The 18,335-nt window shown below is 44.8% G+C and overlaps 1 protein-coding gene across 3 annotated transcripts in view; it reads left to right on the plus strand.

Moving 5' to 3' along the window:
• Positions 1-9,947, plus strand: part of STX2 (syntaxin 2) — a 55,011-nt gene extending 45,064 nt beyond the window's left edge. The window contains exon 10 of one of the 3 annotated variants that reach the window (XM_064272041.1): positions 7,540-9,947. In XM_064272041.1, the coding sequence (XP_064128111.1) occupies positions 7,540-7,617 (78 nt within the window). In that variant the 3' untranslated portion in view covers positions 7,618-9,947. Of the gene's footprint in view, positions 1-3,050; positions 3,238-5,043; positions 5,443-7,539 lie in introns of those variants that run through there. The other 2 variants (XM_064272039.1, XM_064272040.1) reach the window with 2 other exon arrangements.
• Positions 9,948-18,335: the final 8,388 nt, after the last annotated feature.

An 18,335-nucleotide genomic window follows, 5' to 3' on the forward strand; every position in this document is an offset into this window, starting at 1 on the left:
AGAAAAGATTGAAGTTGTCAAGGATTTCATTTTACTTGGATCCACAATCAAGTCCTATGGAAGCAGCAGTCAAGAAATAAAACGACAAATTGCATTGGGCAAATAAAGACCTTTGTGAAGTGTTAAAAAGCAAAGATGTCATTTGAGGACTAAGGTATGCCTGACTCAAGCCATGGTATTTTCAGTCACCACATATGTATGCAAAAGCTGGACAACGAATAAGGAAGACCGAAGAAGAGCTGATGCATGTAAATTATGGTGTTGGCAAACAATATTGAATATACGATGGACTTCCAGAAGAAGGAACAAATGTGTCCTGGAAGTACAGCCAGAATTCTCCTTAGAAGAAAGGATGGTGAGACTTTGTCTCACGTACTTTGGACATGTTATCAAGAGGGACCAGTCGCTAGAGAAGGTCATCACGCTTGGTAAAGAAGAGGATCAGTGAAAAAGAGAAAGACCCTGAACAAGATGGATAGACACAGTAGCTGCAACAATGGCCTAAAACATGGGAACAATTATGGGGATGGTGCAGGTCCGGGCAGTGTTTCATTCTGTTGTACATGGGGTTGCTATGAGTCAGAACCAACTGGATGGCACCTAACAACTGACAACCTCCCTTTGCTTAGTATACAGAGTTGCTGTAGATGAGTTAAACTTTGTAAATGCATTTTAATATTCTTAATCTGAATCTCAAGTGTGTCCTGTGTGAGAAAACAATGAAACTGCAAAACTGAGTTCTGCCTCAGGGACAGAAACATTGTCCAGGAATCTCCTTGCATCTCCTGGCTCTTGGTCCTTGTTTCTTTCTCCCCAGTGTGGAGGAAGATGCCCAGCTCCAACCACTGCTCCCAGAGCTTGTCATTGTACACCTTCCTGAGGGGCTGGGTGGGTCAAATAGCCCCTCTCGGGGGCTGTTAGAATCCAGTGCCAGCAGACAGTCTGTGAAGAGATGGTTCACAGAGTCAGGGAAGGCTAAGGATCACACTGTAGATTCACCTGGGGATGACGGTCAGTGGGCATTCCCAAATAAACTTTGCATCTGTGCCAGAATGTCAGCCAGGGGCCCCACCCAACTCTTCTCGGGCACCTCCACTGTCATGTCTGGAACTAAGGTTTAGTTCCTCGCATGATTTTGTGTTATCATTTGTTAAAATCTTGACCCTTAAAGTAAGCCAAGGTGATGCAGTACACTATGAAGTAAACTGAGATAATTTGGTACACCATGAAGTAAGCTGAGGTAGTGTGGTATATCATGAAGTAAGCTGAGGTGACGTGGTACACAATGAAATAAACTGAGGTGATGTGGTGCACCATGAAGTAAGCTAAGGTGATGTAGTACACTATGACGTAAGCTGAGGTGATGTGGTAGACTATAAAGTAAACTAAAGTGATGCTGTACACTATGAACTAAGCTGAGGTGATATGGTACACTATGAAGTAAGCCGAGGTGATGTGTACACTATGAAGTAAGCTGAAGCGATTTGGTACACCATGAAGTAAGCTGAGATGGTGTGGTACATCATGAAGTAAGCTGAGGTGATGCGGTACACCATGAAATAAGCTGAGGTGATGCGGTGCACCATGAAGTAAGCTAAGGTGATGTGGTACACCATGAAGTAAGCTGAGGTGATGCGGTACACCATGAAATAACCTGAGGTGATGCGGTGCACCGTGAAGTAAGGTAAGGTGATGTAGTACACTATGAAGTAAGCTGAGGTAATGTGGTAGACTATGAAGTAAACTAAAGTGATGTGGTACACTGTGAACTAAGCTGAGGTGATATGGTACACTATGAAGTAAGCTAAGGTGATGTGGTACACTGTGAAGTAAGCCGAGGTGATGTGTACACTATGGAGTAAGCTGAAGCGATTTGGTACACCATGAAGTAAGCTGAGATGGTGTGGTACATCATGAAGTAAGCTGAGGTGATGCGGTACACCATGAAGTAAGCTGAGGTGATACGGTACACCATGAAATAACCTGAGGTGATGCGGTGCACCGTGAAGTAAGGTAAGGTGATGTAGTACACTCTGAAGTAAGCTGAGGTGATGTGTACACTTTGAAGCAAGCTGAGGTGAAGTGGTACTCTATGAAGTAAGCTGCGGTGATGCAGTGCACCATGAAGTAAGCTGAGGTGATATGGTGTACTATGAAGTAAACTGAAGTGATGCGGTATACCATGAAGTAAGCTGAGGTGATGCGGTACACCATGAAGTAAGCTGAGGTGATGTGGTATGCTGTGAAGTGCTTGGTTTAGTTCCAGGCACCGAGCAGACCCTCATTCAAAGGTGCTTCCATTCTTCTTCTGCGTGACCTAAACAGCATGCCAACTCAGTGACCACTTAGTGAAAAGCTCCCTGCTTTTATTAAAGATCAAAGATGGCGAATATGATAACTTTTCATTTCTATTTTGCCTTTTAGGCTTGGGGTCTGTACATGACTCAGAGTGGAAAGTGGTAAAAAATATGATGCCCATTTTCATGAGTTATAAAAACTGATCTACAGAGCTCCTAACTTCCCAATTAGATGCCTAGATGCTTCGCCGCTGCTTCTGTCCTACATGTTGGCTGTCCCCTGGCCTGCCATCCTCTGTTTTCATTCCCTCACGCTGTGTGGAGGAATGTGTTCGATCTGGTCAGATGGTGGGCAGTGAGGGGCTTAAGTGCCATGGCAAACAAGCAAGCAAACAACGGCTGGGTTTAAACAGATAACTGCTTTCTTAGTTTACTGAGCTGGCTACATAGCTCTACATACATGAAAAGAGTTGTTGTTTGTCTCGCCCCAGCAGCAGTTTATCCAAATAATATGACTATCCTGTTATTGGTGAAACCTAAATTCTGAGAGTCATACAGCAGTTCTGACCTTCTTAAATTAAAAGTCATTCCTTTTTGAGAACCAAAAATTGTCCCACAGTGTTAAACAGAAGTCCCATGACATAGATGTTGAGAAACGAGTCCTGCTGGGTCACTTTATTTAAATGGTTGACGTCTCTGAAAGTGGCAAGATGGGATAAAGCATGATGTAATCAGCTTGCTTTTCTTTGACAGAAAAAGTGGATGATTGTAGCTGTGTCAGTGGTTCTGGTGGCCGTAATTGCTCTAATTATTGGCTTGTCAGTTGGCAAGTGATGATGCGGATGACGGCAAAGTGCATGCCCTCTGCCAGCGCGGCAGTAAGTAACTAATCAGCTCGTTTACTCGTTAACGCTCCTGACTATCCAGGTTCCAACCTGTTAATTGACTTGCTAATAAAATGCTGGCTGTCCCCTCTGCGTGGTGTGGGTGGCGCCCTCTAGTGGTGCCTGTGTGTCTGCATTCTAGTCTCCGAACACACAGCCAGGGCGGGAAGAGACCTTTTTATGTAGTTTTCTTTTAAAACTTCTAGGCTTACTTACCTTGCCTCAGTGTGATAGTGTGGCAGGGAATACTAGCTCTTTAGTCTTTTCAGTCTTTTGATTTTAATCTCAAAAGGCCATTCGTCTCACTCTATGTCTGTATAATTAAAGGAAATAGCCATGATACGATTAATATGATTAATGCTTTATTAAAAAAAAGAACATTTATTTTTCAGCATGTCTCTTAAATTTTAACTTCTGGAATAATTGAAAGTTACTTTGTAAAATGTTCAAAAAATAAAATAGTGTGGAAATAAAATAATACAAAAATAAAGTAAAAATATATATTCACTCATCATTTTACTCCAGAATTAGAGGGAATAGAGCTAAAAAAAAAAAAACAAAAAAAAACTAGTGTTTGTTTAAAGAGCTAAAGCTGTGAAAAACGTTCAACGAAATTAAAATGTCTAATTTGTTTCTATTTGGTAGCATCTGTTTTGTTTGGAAATGTTTCCTTATTAAAATGGAAGCTATGTATTTAGTTAGTATGCCTATTAATTCTTAATTCAAGAATTCCAAATGTAGATATTGAATTAATTTAATTTGAAATATCACCATTTTTGTTGAATGTATTCGTGTCACCCCTTTCCAAACTTGAGTATTTTCTCTAACTGGCTCTGTTACGTTAATAGTGCATCCTTCTTGCATTAAGCCTTTTGCATTAAGTTAAACTGCTGGCCCACCCACTAACCCACTGGCATGTTAAATTTGGGAACTCAAGTTATTTTTCTTGAAGTGTTTGTTTGGCATCATCACTGAGATGAGAACACTGTGAAACACTCATTTCACTGTCACTAGGTTGTGACAAAGAGTCCCTGAAGAATTCATCTTTTTATCACGAAAGTGACTGCCAACTTCGTAGTCACCTGGCACTTAAAACAAACATTATGGTATAAAGGAATCACGTGTACAATCAGGTGTCACTACTGCTTTTCAGTCTTAAAATTTATTTCTTAACGTGAGTGTCTGCTGCGCTTAGGGCACGCAGTCAGGGGATGAGTAACTTCCACGGTTCACTTGTGTTCTGACATTATTCAAGCCACGAGATTGCACTTGAAATCACTTCAGTCATAAGCTTTGGGATGTTGACGTTGGTTAACGTCCTGATTTTGAGGCAGATGAAAGAACTCCTTGAGCCCTGCACTTTCATTAGGCAAAACGTTTATGGTTCTTTCCTAACATTTTCCTATTAGCTCTGCTGAAAAAAAGGTACATATATATGATTTTTCTTCATCGCTGTAGTAGTATTTTTAATGTTTTTATATGTTTTGGTAAAATATATATTTTCTTAATGTTTCCTAGTAGCCATAATGTGACTAGTTGAATGTGGTTACACTAGAGATAAATTACAGTTTTTAGTTTGGATCCTGGGAGATGAGCAGCTTTCCATCAGTGCTCTTGGGTATTGACTTGGAATCAAAGGCCTGTCCATCCCTGTGCCTTCAGGCTGGCTGGCCGTTGTCCCTGGGGGGATGCAAATACAAACGATTATAAAACAGTTCTCACCGATACAAACAGATCAGAGCGCATATTCCATGGTTATTTTTGTCCACAAGGCAGTGGTTGAAGTCTTCTAGAAAATTGTTCCAAAAAATTGCTTTATTCTTTCACCCTTCAACAAATACTTGTCGAATGCCTTCCTATAGGCTAGTACTGCACTGTCTGTACTCTGGAGAGGTGATCCTAGTCTCGCCCCCTGCCGCACGCTGGGATGCTCCATTTCACGTATACGGAGACAGGTGAGGGGGCAGCCTGCCCGTGCTTTAATACGGAGTAGATGCCTGGACCGTGATTTGAACTCAGAACTGGGCTGGCTCCCAGGGGTGTGCTTCTCCCCTGAGGGGAAGTCCAAATACAGGCAGACCCTAGGTTACCGACGTCTAACTTGGAGCAACTTCGCCTTACACTTGAATGTTACGTTTGCCCTCATTTTGAAAAGATCGAACCAACCCCTACTCACAACAAATTCTTCATCGTCACAGCCCTCACTTGCTGCACGTGTAGCTTTTCAATCATTGAAAAGGCTTTGAGCCTTTTCTTGCATTGAACCAAAACCTCATTGCTGTTGAGTCAATTCTGACTCATAGCAACCCTATAGGAGAGAGTAGAACTGCCCCATAGGGTTTCCAAGGCTGTAAATCTTGAGGGAAGCAGATTGCCACATCTTTCTCCCACGGAGCAGCTGGTGGGTTCTAACTGCTGACTTTTTGGTTAGCAGCCAAGGGTTTAACCACTGCACCACCAGGGGTCCTTTCTTGCACTAAGGTGAGGCAGAATAGGAACCGTGTGCACCTGTTCAGACTTACCTACAAATTCTTAAAGACGCACTCGGGAACTGATCTCATTCGTAACCTATATTTGGCTTGAGCTGTTGTTAGGATAACTAGGATGGTTGTTAAATATACGCGCTTAGGGCATGTGCTGCAATTCAAGAGTGAAACTGAAAGCTAGGTGTGGCCAGCACGCCCAGCACAGGGAGCGGGGGCCAGCACGCCCAGCACAGGGAGCGGGGGCCAGCACGCCCAGCACAGGGAGTGGCAGAAACTCCGCAGGGAGCCTGGGGCCTGGAGACAGCACAATCCCAAGAGGGCAGCTCCCTGGGGTCCGCGCAGAGGTGGGGCTGGGTGCGTCCTGAGCAGGGGACAGGCTTAGTTCTGGAGGCAAGACAGGGTGGCCGTGGGAGGGAAGGAAGGAGAAGGGGCCTTCCTGAAAAGGTGCTAAGAGAAGTTCACAGAAAAGCAGATAGAGAAAATGCTAGAAAAGGGGGCGTAGTCCTCACTGTCCAGGGAAATACCTACTAATAAGAAGAAAGATAGACTTGTCAGAAGGTGGTACCTGAAGGAGCCCTGGTGGCGCAGTGGTTCAGAGCTCAGCTGCTGACCGGAAGGCCGGCAGTTCAAATCCACCAGCCGCTCCTTGGAAACCCTGTGGGGCAGTTCTACTCTGTCCTATACGGTCATATACAGTCACTATGAGTCAGAATTGCCTTGACAGCAGTGGGTTTGGTTTTTCATTTTTGGGTTTTGGTATCCCGAAGGCAGCCCTGCCAGGTCAGAGAAATTCACTCGTGGCGTCTTAATATTAGTTTTCTTAGATCCGAGTGTGGCATATTTTTATTAACTGTGACTTAAGATGATGAAGCTGCACCTTTTAAAAGAGACCCAGGGTCACCGAGTGTGTGCGGTTTCCCTTCTCCCCCCGGCACGTTCCCGGGACGGACCTGCGGGTGGCTTAGCCTTCAGTGGTGCCGTGACACTTGTTTTTATGTATGTGAGTTTCCATGCCGCATCGTCTCCTTAGACCATGGATGCAGTGGAAGACTCAGCTTCACGTCTCGTTGACTTCTTATAGAGTGTATTATACATAAATGCAAAAAAAAAAGTATAAACAGGATTTTTTAGCAAATGAGAAATAATTTCATTTAAAGTTTTTAAAAGATTTCCAGTGAAGCTGAGAAGTGGTGTTTTTGTAATTTTGTTGTGATGTATGTTGTTGAGTCGATTCCGACTCTTAGTGACCCCAAAGGACAGAGTAGAACTGCCCCATAGGGTTTCCTGGGCTCTAATCTTTATGGGAGCAGATTGCCAGGTTTTTTCTCCTATGCAGCCGCTGGTGGATTTGAACCACCAACTTTTTGGTTAGCAGCTGAGCACTCAAACCGTTGCACCACCAGGGCTCTTCCTTGTGATCTATAAACCAAAAACCAAACCCAGTGCCGTCAAGTCGATTCCAACTCATAGTGACCCTGTAGGACAGAGTAGAACTGCCCCATAGAGTTTCCAAGGAGCGCCTGGCAGATTCAAACTGCCGACCCTTTGGTTAGCAGCTGTATCACTTAACCACTACGCCACCAGGGTTTCCCGTGTGATCTATAGAAAGTGTTTATTAAGCACCTACATGTGGCAAGTGGAGCTTGCCTTTTGCCTTCAGGAGCGCACAGTTGTTGTCTTAACAACTGAAGTATGTAACTTACTGTTTTCACCCTGCTCCCTCTTCTACGGCCACTGCGGCTTCTTCCTCAATAACGGGCTTATGTTTGAAACCATCTCAAATTCCAGGAGGATTTTGTTAGGGAATGGCACTGCTGATTTCTTTTCTTTGATGAGTTGCAAAATGAATTAATGTTTTTCTTTATCTTGCAGAAAATGATGTTCATTATTATTTGTGTAATTATTTTGCTTGCGATCCTTGGAATTATCCTAGCAACAACATTGTCATAGCAACCGTATCCTTGGAGACTCAGACCACATCTGCAGCTAAATCAGCGTCCTGTCATTTCATGAATGAACCCTAGGTGCTGTGACAGACGGCACCGGGTGCTGATATTTGTCGGTGAATCCAAGGACGAAGCAGCGCCACAGGCTTTGCTCAGTGAAAATGCTGGAGGCAGAATGTATGTGACGAGCTAACCCCGTATCCTCGGACTCTGCGTAACGAACCACAAAAATTTAACAATGTGACACTTGTTTCAACGGCCTTACGATAAGGAGTCATTGAAAATTTCAATTTTTTAAAATACTTCAGTGTTAAAGTTTTATGTGAAGTTTAATTAGGAGTACTTTATGTTTCGAAGCTATTGGACTTCAAGTATAAGACTTCCTCCCCCTCTCCCAGCTAACAAGCTAATTAAGAGACGTTTTGTACTGTGTTTAAGTCGTGTTTATTTCTTGTTTGCAAAAATAATTTTTATTATCACAAAAGCTGTTTTGTAAGATACCTATAATTTTAAGTGTTTATAAATTAATTGTTTAATATATTAACATCTTAATTTACCCATTTAATATACTAAACATTGCCTTTTAAATGAAATAGGCTTCATAATATTAGAGCCATCTTTGTACAGCTGTTTACAAAGTTTGCCATGGTCATAGCAAACATTGGCTGTGCGGCATCGCAGAAGCCTTTCCGGTACCTTGTGTTAGTATTGATTTCTAAATTTCAGATGCCCCTGATACCTTCCAGAAGAGTCTGGATTATTGTATTGAGCTCTCTTTCTGCCGGTTCCATTACCCAAGATAATAAATAATAAGTTACTGTGTTGTAAAGGTAATGGTCTCTTCTTTGCTCACCGACAAAAGGTGTGTTTCCCTGTTTACGTTGCTGGAGTCGGAATTTACATACGGTGATGAAACCAAGATTTAGGACTCCTTAAGCTCAAGGCAATTAGTCCTAGACATTAAGTAATGTAAGAATGTAAACCTTATACAGGTCATTTACATGTTCTTGTTAACTATCTCATATTCTGCTGAAGTTTAGTAGTTAATTTCCACAGTTTTTAGGAATCTATGATAATTGAACATTTTTATTGCTCATTAAAGTTTCTTAGTAAAACAATATGACTTATTTTTAGATTCATAAAATGTATGAAATCTTACTAGTGAACAAACATCTGTTAAAATAGCAGTTGTCCACATTTTAAATGAGTATGTGAAGGATATCCAAAATATATAGTTAACTTTTGTTCCTTTGTACGTTATTGTATACGCATGCGACTGTATTTTGACATTGTTTGGTTTGAAAATTAGCGTGGATATCCTCGATTCCAGACAGTAAGTTTGAGTAGTATGGAACAGCTTAGAAAATGTGTCCCTTACTGGACGTAGTTGTGTTTTCCACTGGTCTGTAGTGTGTACATCTGACTGGGTAACTTAGGGTCAGGTCTGTACTCAGGCGTTTTGCTTACTCTCTGGGCATCACTGTGCACCCAGAGCTCTGAGGATATCCCAGCTCTAATATATGTGTATGCATTTTTGTCCTTAAACAGTCTGTTTGGAATATGGTCACTGACTTGTGGTTAAGTTGAATATATAACTCGTCTTGAAGGGTATTTAAATATTTAGAGATCATGCTTGTATTTCTATAACTTGTATACATTTGTTTTCTCCATAATTATGTCTACACATAGAAGGGCTTTGTGTTGACCACGTCCTACCCCCCTGGAGGTCCCGCTTTTTCTTCAAGCTCAGTCTTACTGGATCTTAACTCTCGTAATAATTCTTACTGTGTTTTTCAAGCCATTCTTCCTAGATTTGAAGTACTTACTGAATTTGTGTTTTTATAGTTGAAATTATGGAAATGCTTCCTGGTTTCTGTTTAGATATTTAAGTCAGTTGTCAAATGACACATCTGTATGTCAAAAGCTCATGTACCTATTTGAAATCTGATTTTTAAAATATTTACAGATTCATTTGTTACTTCTTATTTCTTCAAATGTTTTATGTTTATATTAAAAAAAAAAGAGAGAGAACGAAAACCAAATATTTACTTTCTGCCTCGTCATTTCTAGAAAGACTTTTGGGGAGATGTTTTATTGCATATCCGTTAATAAATTGTCCTGCTAAGAAAATCACTCGTGGCTATTATTATGTGTAATGGTATAATTTGAGTTAATTTTGGATGTTTTGGTAGTTATTTGTCAATTTTGTCATTATAAGCTTGTGTTGTTCACGTCTCAAATGTCAGCACTGTGTCTGGGAACCTGCCTGAAAGCCTTGCTATTTACAGGAAAGGCTAATTCATCAAATTTGGGCTCTAGCTGAAGGCCACTGGCTTTGACAGATTCTCTGTGACATTTATTTGGGGAGCCCCCCCCCCCACGTTTTGTTATCCTCTATATTTTTCAGAGTTTTCGTTATTAGGTGGAATTTTCTTAATTCCTTAACCCTTACATAATTCTCACCGTATTGGAAAGTGATGTTCCAAAGCCAGAAATAAAAAAAAGAAAAATAAGGTAGTCCTGGAGAAAATTAGTTCACGGAGATAGAGATTCTTGTACGTTAATTTTAACCTCCTATTCCTGTTGGTGCAGTGGTTAAGATCTCAGCTGCTAACCAAAAGGTTGGCAGTTCGAATCCACCAGCCACTCCTTGGAAACCCCGTAGGGCAGCCTCTCCTCTGTCCCATAGGGCTGCTATGAATTGGAATCGACTTGACAGCAACGGGTTTGGTTTTTCTTTCTTTTTTTTTTTTTTATTTTAAATTCCTGTATCTTTTCCACAATGAATCCAATCTCAAACTTTTAATAAATACATTCAATAGTATGTTGTTGTTGTTGGTTCCAACTCATAGCGACCCTACATACAACAGGTGGAAACACTGTCCAGTCCTGCACCAACCTCACAATCCTTAGGCTTGAGCCCACTGTTGCAAACACTCTGTCAATCCATCTCCTTTTGTGCCTTTGTTTATATTTTTTAGTAGAAATCATGAAAGTTTATCACTTGAGTGGATATTTATGAATTCTTTAGTAAATCTAAACTCATATTCTCCCATGAGTTTAGAAAGTGGAATGAATGAAGAAAGAATGCGGACGAGCAAGTCTGTGCATCAGGGTGGAGCGGGCTCAGAACTGCGTGGGCTCAGAACTGCGTGGGCTCAGAACTCCACCCCACAGGGTTTTCAGTGGCTGATTTTTCAGAAGTAGATCCCCTGGCCTTTCCTCAGGGCGACTCTGGGTGGACTTGAGTCTCCCACATTCGGGTTAGCAGCCTCCCAGGCCCGCGACAGGAGGCACTGACTCAGGGCTACCTCCTGCCCAGTGCCAACTTCCACAGTGTCCCCAAGTGGCCCATAACCATGCTGCTCTCTGGCCTGGGTCAGTGACCAGTGAGTGTCAGCTAACACCTCAGCTGTTAACACAGGCCTTGTAGAGCAGGGCCGGGGCAGTCAGGTCCGCATCCCGACTCTGACTCTGAGGGGCGGCTGTGGACAAGGCTGACGGGGTTTGGTTGCACAGAACGGCCGTGGTAAGTACTGGAACATCTCATACAACACTCATCGTACCGCGTTCTGGTTTGAATCGTCTGTGAAAGCTGGTTTCCGTGTGCGGGTGGAAGGGTGAATAGAGCAGGGGTGTTGGTGCATTGAGAACCATCCATAGATGCCCTGATTTCTTTGTTACCTGCAGGGAGGGCCCTGGAAAGGGCAGAATGGCAAGTGCTGTGGTCAGCCTTGGGGTGGTGGTGGTGGTGGCTTCCTCTTCAACTGAGTGGTCACGGGAGTTCAAGGCAAACCAAGGGCCTCGTTTTCTGGTAAGAGAGCAAATTCCTGAACTGTAGGAGATGGCGAAGACCTCCCTGGCTTTACGAAAGGGGAAGTTCCAGAGAAGGTGGTGGGTCAGGAGGTCAGTGCTGCTGCGGCCTCAGAAAGGGCCCTGGTGATGCAGTGGTTACGTGCTTGGCTGCTAACTGAAAAGTGGTTGGAACCCACCAGCAGCTGCGAGGGAGAAGGACCTGGCAATCTGCTTCCGTAAAGATCACAGTCTTGGAAGCCCTATGGAGCAGCTGTACTCTGTCATATAAACTTGCAATGAGCCAGAATCGACTCGATGAGAATGGGTTTGGTTTTTTTGTTTTGGTCGCCTCAGGTCCCTCATCTGTGAAACTAAGGCCTGGACAGGGACAGCCCCTTAGAGCTCCTCCAGGACTCAAGGTTATGCTGCGAGGTGCCTCAGCATTGGTCTTGCTCCCTGCCTGGTGCTTGGAAAGTAGCCCTTTGAATAAAGCCTCTTTATTTAAACCGGCTGTCCTGACTTCTGCTCTTCCTGGGCTCTGACTGGAACAGAGAGGACTGGAGGACGGGCCGCAGGCACACGGCAAGGCCTGACCGAGGGGAGGATGTGGGTTTGTGGTAGAAAATCAAGAGTTAGGCCCTGTGAATGCTCGTCTGTGGAGCCTCCCAGATGGCGTGGTGGAGTGGGGCTGCACTGAGTAGACGAACCCAGAACCCCGGGGGGAAAGTCACCAGCCCTTGGAGATCACCAGGGAGAGAGCACTGAGGGAGAGAAGGGGGGCATTTCCAGCCGGAGTGGTCTAGAAGGTCATGTTGGGCTCAAGGCTGGAATCCAGTGCATTCGACTTACAGAGGGGGTAGGGAAATGGGCTGGGGGCTGGGGAGGCACATGACATCAGGGCATTTTTTAAATGAGAAATACAGCTACTTACGGGAGATGGAGATGGAGCTAGACAGAGATGATAGGTGGACAGATAGATGGACGGATAGATGAGTGTATGAACGGATAGTTGGATCATAGGTAGATTAGATAAATAAATGGATAGATGATAGATTATATAGACAAACAGATTAGACAGATGGATAGATAGATGAATAGATAGGTGGACAGGTAGATAGATGATGGATGGTTGGGCAGATGGGTAGATAGATAAAGGAGGGAGATAGATATGAAAGATGATAGAGAGAGACATGGAGCAATGATAGAAGCCAGGCCCTGGACCAGTGAGAGGCTGGCTCAGGCAGGGTGGTTCACAGCTGGACAAGAAGGGAAAGGGGCACACGTGTGAGTCGCAGGTGGCCAGATGGGACATGGTGGGCTTGCCGCATGTGGAGGACAAGTGCGTGCAGGCCTCTCCTCTTGCCCAGTTCTCTGCCAACACTGACTTCCACTTTGATTTCACAGGGAAAATGGAGGCCCTCAGGTGTGAGCCCCCTTCCCCACCTTCCATTCTCCCGTCCTTCAGAGACAAGCTCCCCAAAAGCTGAGCCCCTCCCAGATGCCAGTGCCGACCGATATCGGCAGGTGACGTAAATGGGTACAGTGGGTGGGAAATTCCCACATAGAACCCTGTGATTTGTATATCAAATACCCAAGACCTGGCCTCGCTTCCAAAAAAGAACTTGCTGTCTACTGTTTGCTTGAAAGTGTGGCCTTTTCAGATTGTATACCATTTCTCTACTTTTGACAATAACACGTCTCAAGAAATATAGGACAGCAGAAAGGGACAGGAGCTGGTTGAATGGACACGGGAAATCCGGGGTGGAGAGGAGGAGTGTGCTGTTACTAGGGTCACATAACAGTCTGTGTATAGATTTTTGTATGAGAAACTACCTTGAACTGTAAACTTTCACTTAAAGCACAATAATAATAAAGAAATATAGGTGAGTAATAAAAGCCCTAGTGGTGCAATGGTTAAGCGTTCAGCTGCTAACTGAAAAGCTTTTCGATTTGAACCCACCAGCTGCTCCACAGGAGAAAGATGTGGCAGTTTGCTCCCGTGAAGATTTACAGACTTGGAAACCCTATGGGGCAGTTCTACTCTGTCACATGGAGTTGCTATGAGTTGATATTGACTTGGTGGCAATGGGTTTGGCTTTTGGTTTTGATAAATGTAAAGTGCTTAGGCTTGTACCTGACACTCAGTAGGCACACGTGTTATTTACTGTGGTCATGTGGTCTCACTCTTTGATCTTCTGAACATTTTCATTCTGGAATAGGATTTTGGCTTCACCCTGTGTGTAACCAAAAAGCCTATTAAAGTGATTTTCCCAGACCAAAATAATAATAATCTTTGCTCCCTAAAAGGGACTCTCAACAATTAGAAATAAGTCCTGAGAGTCTAAAGAATAGCTTGTACCTGGTCCTAGTTATCATGCTGTCATTAAGACCAGTTGCCATCAAGTCGACTCCGACTCATGGTGACCCTACATCTGTCAGAGTACAACTGTGCTCCACGGGGTCTTCAGTGGCCGATTTTTTTTTTAATTGTGCTTTAGGTGTAAGTTTACAGCTCAATTCTCATACAAAAATTTATACACACATACTGTCAAGTAACAGTAGTTGCAGTCCCTGCAATGTGACAGCACACTCTCCCTTTCCACCCGGGTTTCTTGTGTCCATCCAACCAGCTCCTGTCCCTTCCTGCCTTCTCATCCTGCCTCTGGACAGGAGCTGCACATTCGGTCTTGTATATTTGCTTGAACTGAGAAGCACATTCCTCATGAGTATTATTTTATGTTTTGTAGTCCAGTCTAATCTTTGTCTGAAGAGTCGGCCTCAGGAATGGTTTTGGTTCTGGGTTAACAGAGCATCTGGGGGCCGTGGCTTTGGGGGTTCTTCCAGTCTCAGACCATGAAATTGGTCTTTTTACATGAATTTGAGTTCTGCACCCCACTTTTCTCCTGCCCCATCAGGGACTCTGTTGTGCTCCCTGTCAGTGCAGTCATTGGTGGTGGCCGGGCACCATCTAGTTCTCCTGGTCTCAGGCTGATGGAGTCTCTGGTTTACGTGGACCTTTTGTCTCTTGGGCTATTATTTTCCTTCTGTCTTTGGTGTTCTTCATTCCCCTTTGCTCCAGGTGGCTTGGGACCAACTGATGCATTTAGATGGCCACTTGTAAGTTTTTAAGGCCCCAGAGGTCAGTGGCTGATTTTTTACAAGTAGATCACCGGGCCTTTCTTTCAAGGTGCGTCTGGGTGGACTTGAACCTGCAACCTTTTGGTTAGCAGCTAAGCGTGTTAACCGTTTGCACCACCACAGACCTGCACATTTCCACCCCAGGTGTGCACACAATCCCATCCTCAGACGGTCCAGAGGCGGCGGCTGGGGAATACTGTTGTGGACAAAGCAGCAGACCTGGGGTGGCGGGGGCAGGAGCAGTCATATCTCCCCCTCCTGTAGTTGGACTTCCGTCCCCACAGGGGGACCCCCAGAGACCCCCACATGAATGCATGAAAGGGCCTTGGCTTCATACCTGACCATAAATCTTTGCTATTATCACGTTATTATTATGCACCGAGGGCCAATATGTACCACAGGCCATAAACACAGCAGCCAGAAATGTTTCCATGTGTTCTGGGCACGGCCTAACGGAAATGTCTTTAGGCCTCTCTGTTGTCTCATAGGACAGCCATGTCCGGCATGAGCTGCAGTAAGCATTCGCGTTACTAGCTGCCGTTGAGTTAACTCCAACTCGTCGACCTCACATACAACAGAACAACGTATTACCACGTCCTGCGCCACCTTCATGATGGCTGGTGTATTTGAATCCGCTCTTCTGGCTATCATATCCACCTTGTGGAGGGTCTCCCTCACCTTCACTGACCCTCCACTTCACCAAACATGATGTCCTTCTCCAGCGATCGGTCCCTTCTGATAAATGTCCAAAGTAAGAGAGTCAATGTCTGGACAATATTCTGTGATCCACAGGGTTTCATGGGCTGATTTTTGGAAGTAGATGTCCAGGTCTTTCTTCCTAGTCTGTCTTAGTCTGGAAGCTCTGCTGAAACCTGTCCACCGTGGGTGACTCTGCTGGGACTTAAAATACCAGTGGCATAGCTTCTAGCTTCACAGACATATCGATTAGATGGGTAAATGATAAATTAGGTAGATGGCTACCTAGATAGCTGGATAGATAGATAGATGGATACCTAGATAGCTGGATGGATGGATAGATGGCTACCTAGGTAGCTGGATGGATGGATAGATAGATGGCTACCTAGATAGGTGGAAGGATAGATAGACAGATGGCTACCTAGATAGCTGGATGGATGGATAGATGGATAGATAGATGGCTACCTAAATAGCCAGCTGGATGGATGGATAGATGGATAGATAGATGGCTACCTAAATAGCCAGCTGGATGGATGGATAGATGGCTACCTAGATAGCTGGATGGATGGATAGATAGATAGATGGATGGATGGATGGATGGATAGATAGATGGATAACTGGATGGATGGATAGATGGATGGATAGCTGGCTGGATGGATGGATAGACAGATAGATAGATGGCTACCTAGATAGCTGGATGGATGGATGGATAGATGGCTACCTAGATAGCTGGATAGCTGGACAGATGGACAGATGGACAGATGGCCGGGTGGGCGGGTGGGTGGGTGGGTGGATGGATGGATGGGTGGGTAGATGGCTACCTAGATAGCTGGATGGATGGATAGATAGGTGGATGGATGGATGGAATAGATAGCTAGATAGTTGGATAGATGGATAGATAGATGGATGGATGGATAGATGATAGTACCACAGTACCATACACTGACAGATGGATTTATCTAACAGAATGTTTATCTGACATTCATAGATAAATAAAATATCTGGCCACTAGACCAGGGAGACCAGGAAGCAGCTCTGAGGTTTTTGGTTCCAGGGCTACTTGCCAAGAAGTCTCTCTTTCCAACTAGGAGTCAGTTCTGCACCCGGAGTGGACGGCTTACTGCAAAACCACAGCTGCTTTATTCTGGGCGCAGTGACTCAGGCTTCACACACCGCACTCCGCCATTCAGAATGTCTTACTTCAGCAGGCTGGGAAGCCAGGTGAGAGCAGGCTGTTTGGGGAGCGAGGTAGCTGCAGACTTTGGCAGAGTCAGTGGCTGACTGACTTCCCTCTTCTTTGTCCTGGGACAGCGGCTGTGGGTTCGGGGTTGTCGTCCTGGCCTGTTAGCCCAGCCTCAGCCCTGCAGGGGAGTCCTCCATGGGAGCAGGCAGGACTTGTGAAGATGTCTGTGCATACAGCTTCCCTGGCACCCACACCCCGTCCACAGAGGAGGGTTCTGACTTCTCCTGCTTCCTCTAGTGAGAATGTGATCCTGCCCGCTTCCCACGGTGATGCTGCTGCGTGGAGTCCAGGCAGGCAGGGAGGAAGAAGGAGGCAGTCAGGAAAGAGGGAAAGGGGCTCCCGCACACTTGTCTGGGGAGAATTGGGGGAAATGGGTGAAGTGCTGGGAAAAGGAAAAAGGCCCGAGAGGCTACGGAAATCTAGATAATAAAAGGGCTGGACAAAAGGGGAAACTGAGAAAGAGGGACTGAAAGCCCATGCAAATGGAGCTCCAGGGAGAGTGCTTTGTTTTGTTGTTTTGCAAATGGGGGTGGTAGGGTCCAACCGAACCGTGATGCTGGCAGAGTACTAAATATACCACCGACTGCCAGAAGGATGAACGAACCCATCTTAGAAGAAATACAACCGAATGCTCCTTAGAAGTGAGGACGGTGAGACTTCAACTTGCTTACTTTGGACCCGCCCTCTAGTGATGGGAAGACCAATCGCTCAAGGACATCGTGTCTGGTGAAGCAGAGGGTCAGCAAATCGAGGCAAGCCCTCCATGAGACGGCTTGACACAATAGCCCTAACAATGGACTCCAACATACCAAACATCATGGAGATGGCGCAGGACCAGGCAGTGTTTGATTCTCTCACACGTAACGTCACCATGAGTCGGAACCCACTGGATGGCAGCTAACAACAGTAAGGACAACATCTACGGAAAGACAGACAGAAACTTGAATAATAACCAAACACAACATGTGAACCTCGCTGCTATCCTGATTTGAACAAAGTCAACTGTAAAGTTGTTTTGGACATAAACAGATGAATTTGAATATGAACCAGGTCTTAAATGATAGTAAGGAATTCATGTTAATTTTGCTAGATGTGATAATGACGTGGTATTTCTGCTAATAAAAAGTCCATATCATTAAAAAAAAAAAAAAAAAAGGCACCAGGACTGCTCTCCTCTTCAAAGAACCGAACACATGACAATAAATACCGAGGTGTCATGGGTAGGGAGTCCCTGCATTGTGCAAATGGTTAATGAAACAGTTAACTGAAAGTGTGGCAGTTCAGGTCCACCCAGACGTGCCTCAGAAGAAAGGCCTGGTGATCTCCTGAAAGGTCAGCCACTGAAAAACCCTGTGGAGCAGTCCTACTCTGGCCGATGTGAGGTCACCATGAGTTGGGGGGCGACTTGGCGGCCTTTTTTTTTTTTTACAGTGCGTCATGCTTGGTCTGACGTCTTCTAGGGCATAAAAGAGGAGGGAAACTCTTGGATCTGTCTCTGCTTCTTACTCTCTTGCAATTTCTCTCTCATTATGAAAAAAAAAAAAAACGCCAGGCGTGGTCTCCTCTGGTGCGGGGGGACGCCTGAGTTTGGCACACTGCAGGCATTTCATCAAATCTCTGTGACCAGATGGGCTGAGTAAATGCAGGAACCGCGAGCTCGGCTCGGGGAACCCGGCCAAGGCACTTTGAGACGCAGCGTGTGGCAGTTTAATCTCCTCCTGCCCTCCCTCCCTCTGTGCTGGCCAATCCAGAAAGACTTTTCTCAATTAAGACTTGGCTTCCCACGCTGCGTTAGCGGGGACTGAGCACAATGTCCTGAGTGGGAAAGACATAACTGCCGGAGCGTGGGG

This window comes from Loxodonta africana, chromosome 19 (genome assembly GCF_030014295.1).
Source record: "Loxodonta africana isolate mLoxAfr1 chromosome 19, mLoxAfr1.hap2, whole genome shotgun sequence".
In the NCBI taxonomy this organism is placed as follows: domain Eukaryota; kingdom Metazoa; phylum Chordata; class Mammalia; order Proboscidea; family Elephantidae; genus Loxodonta; species Loxodonta africana.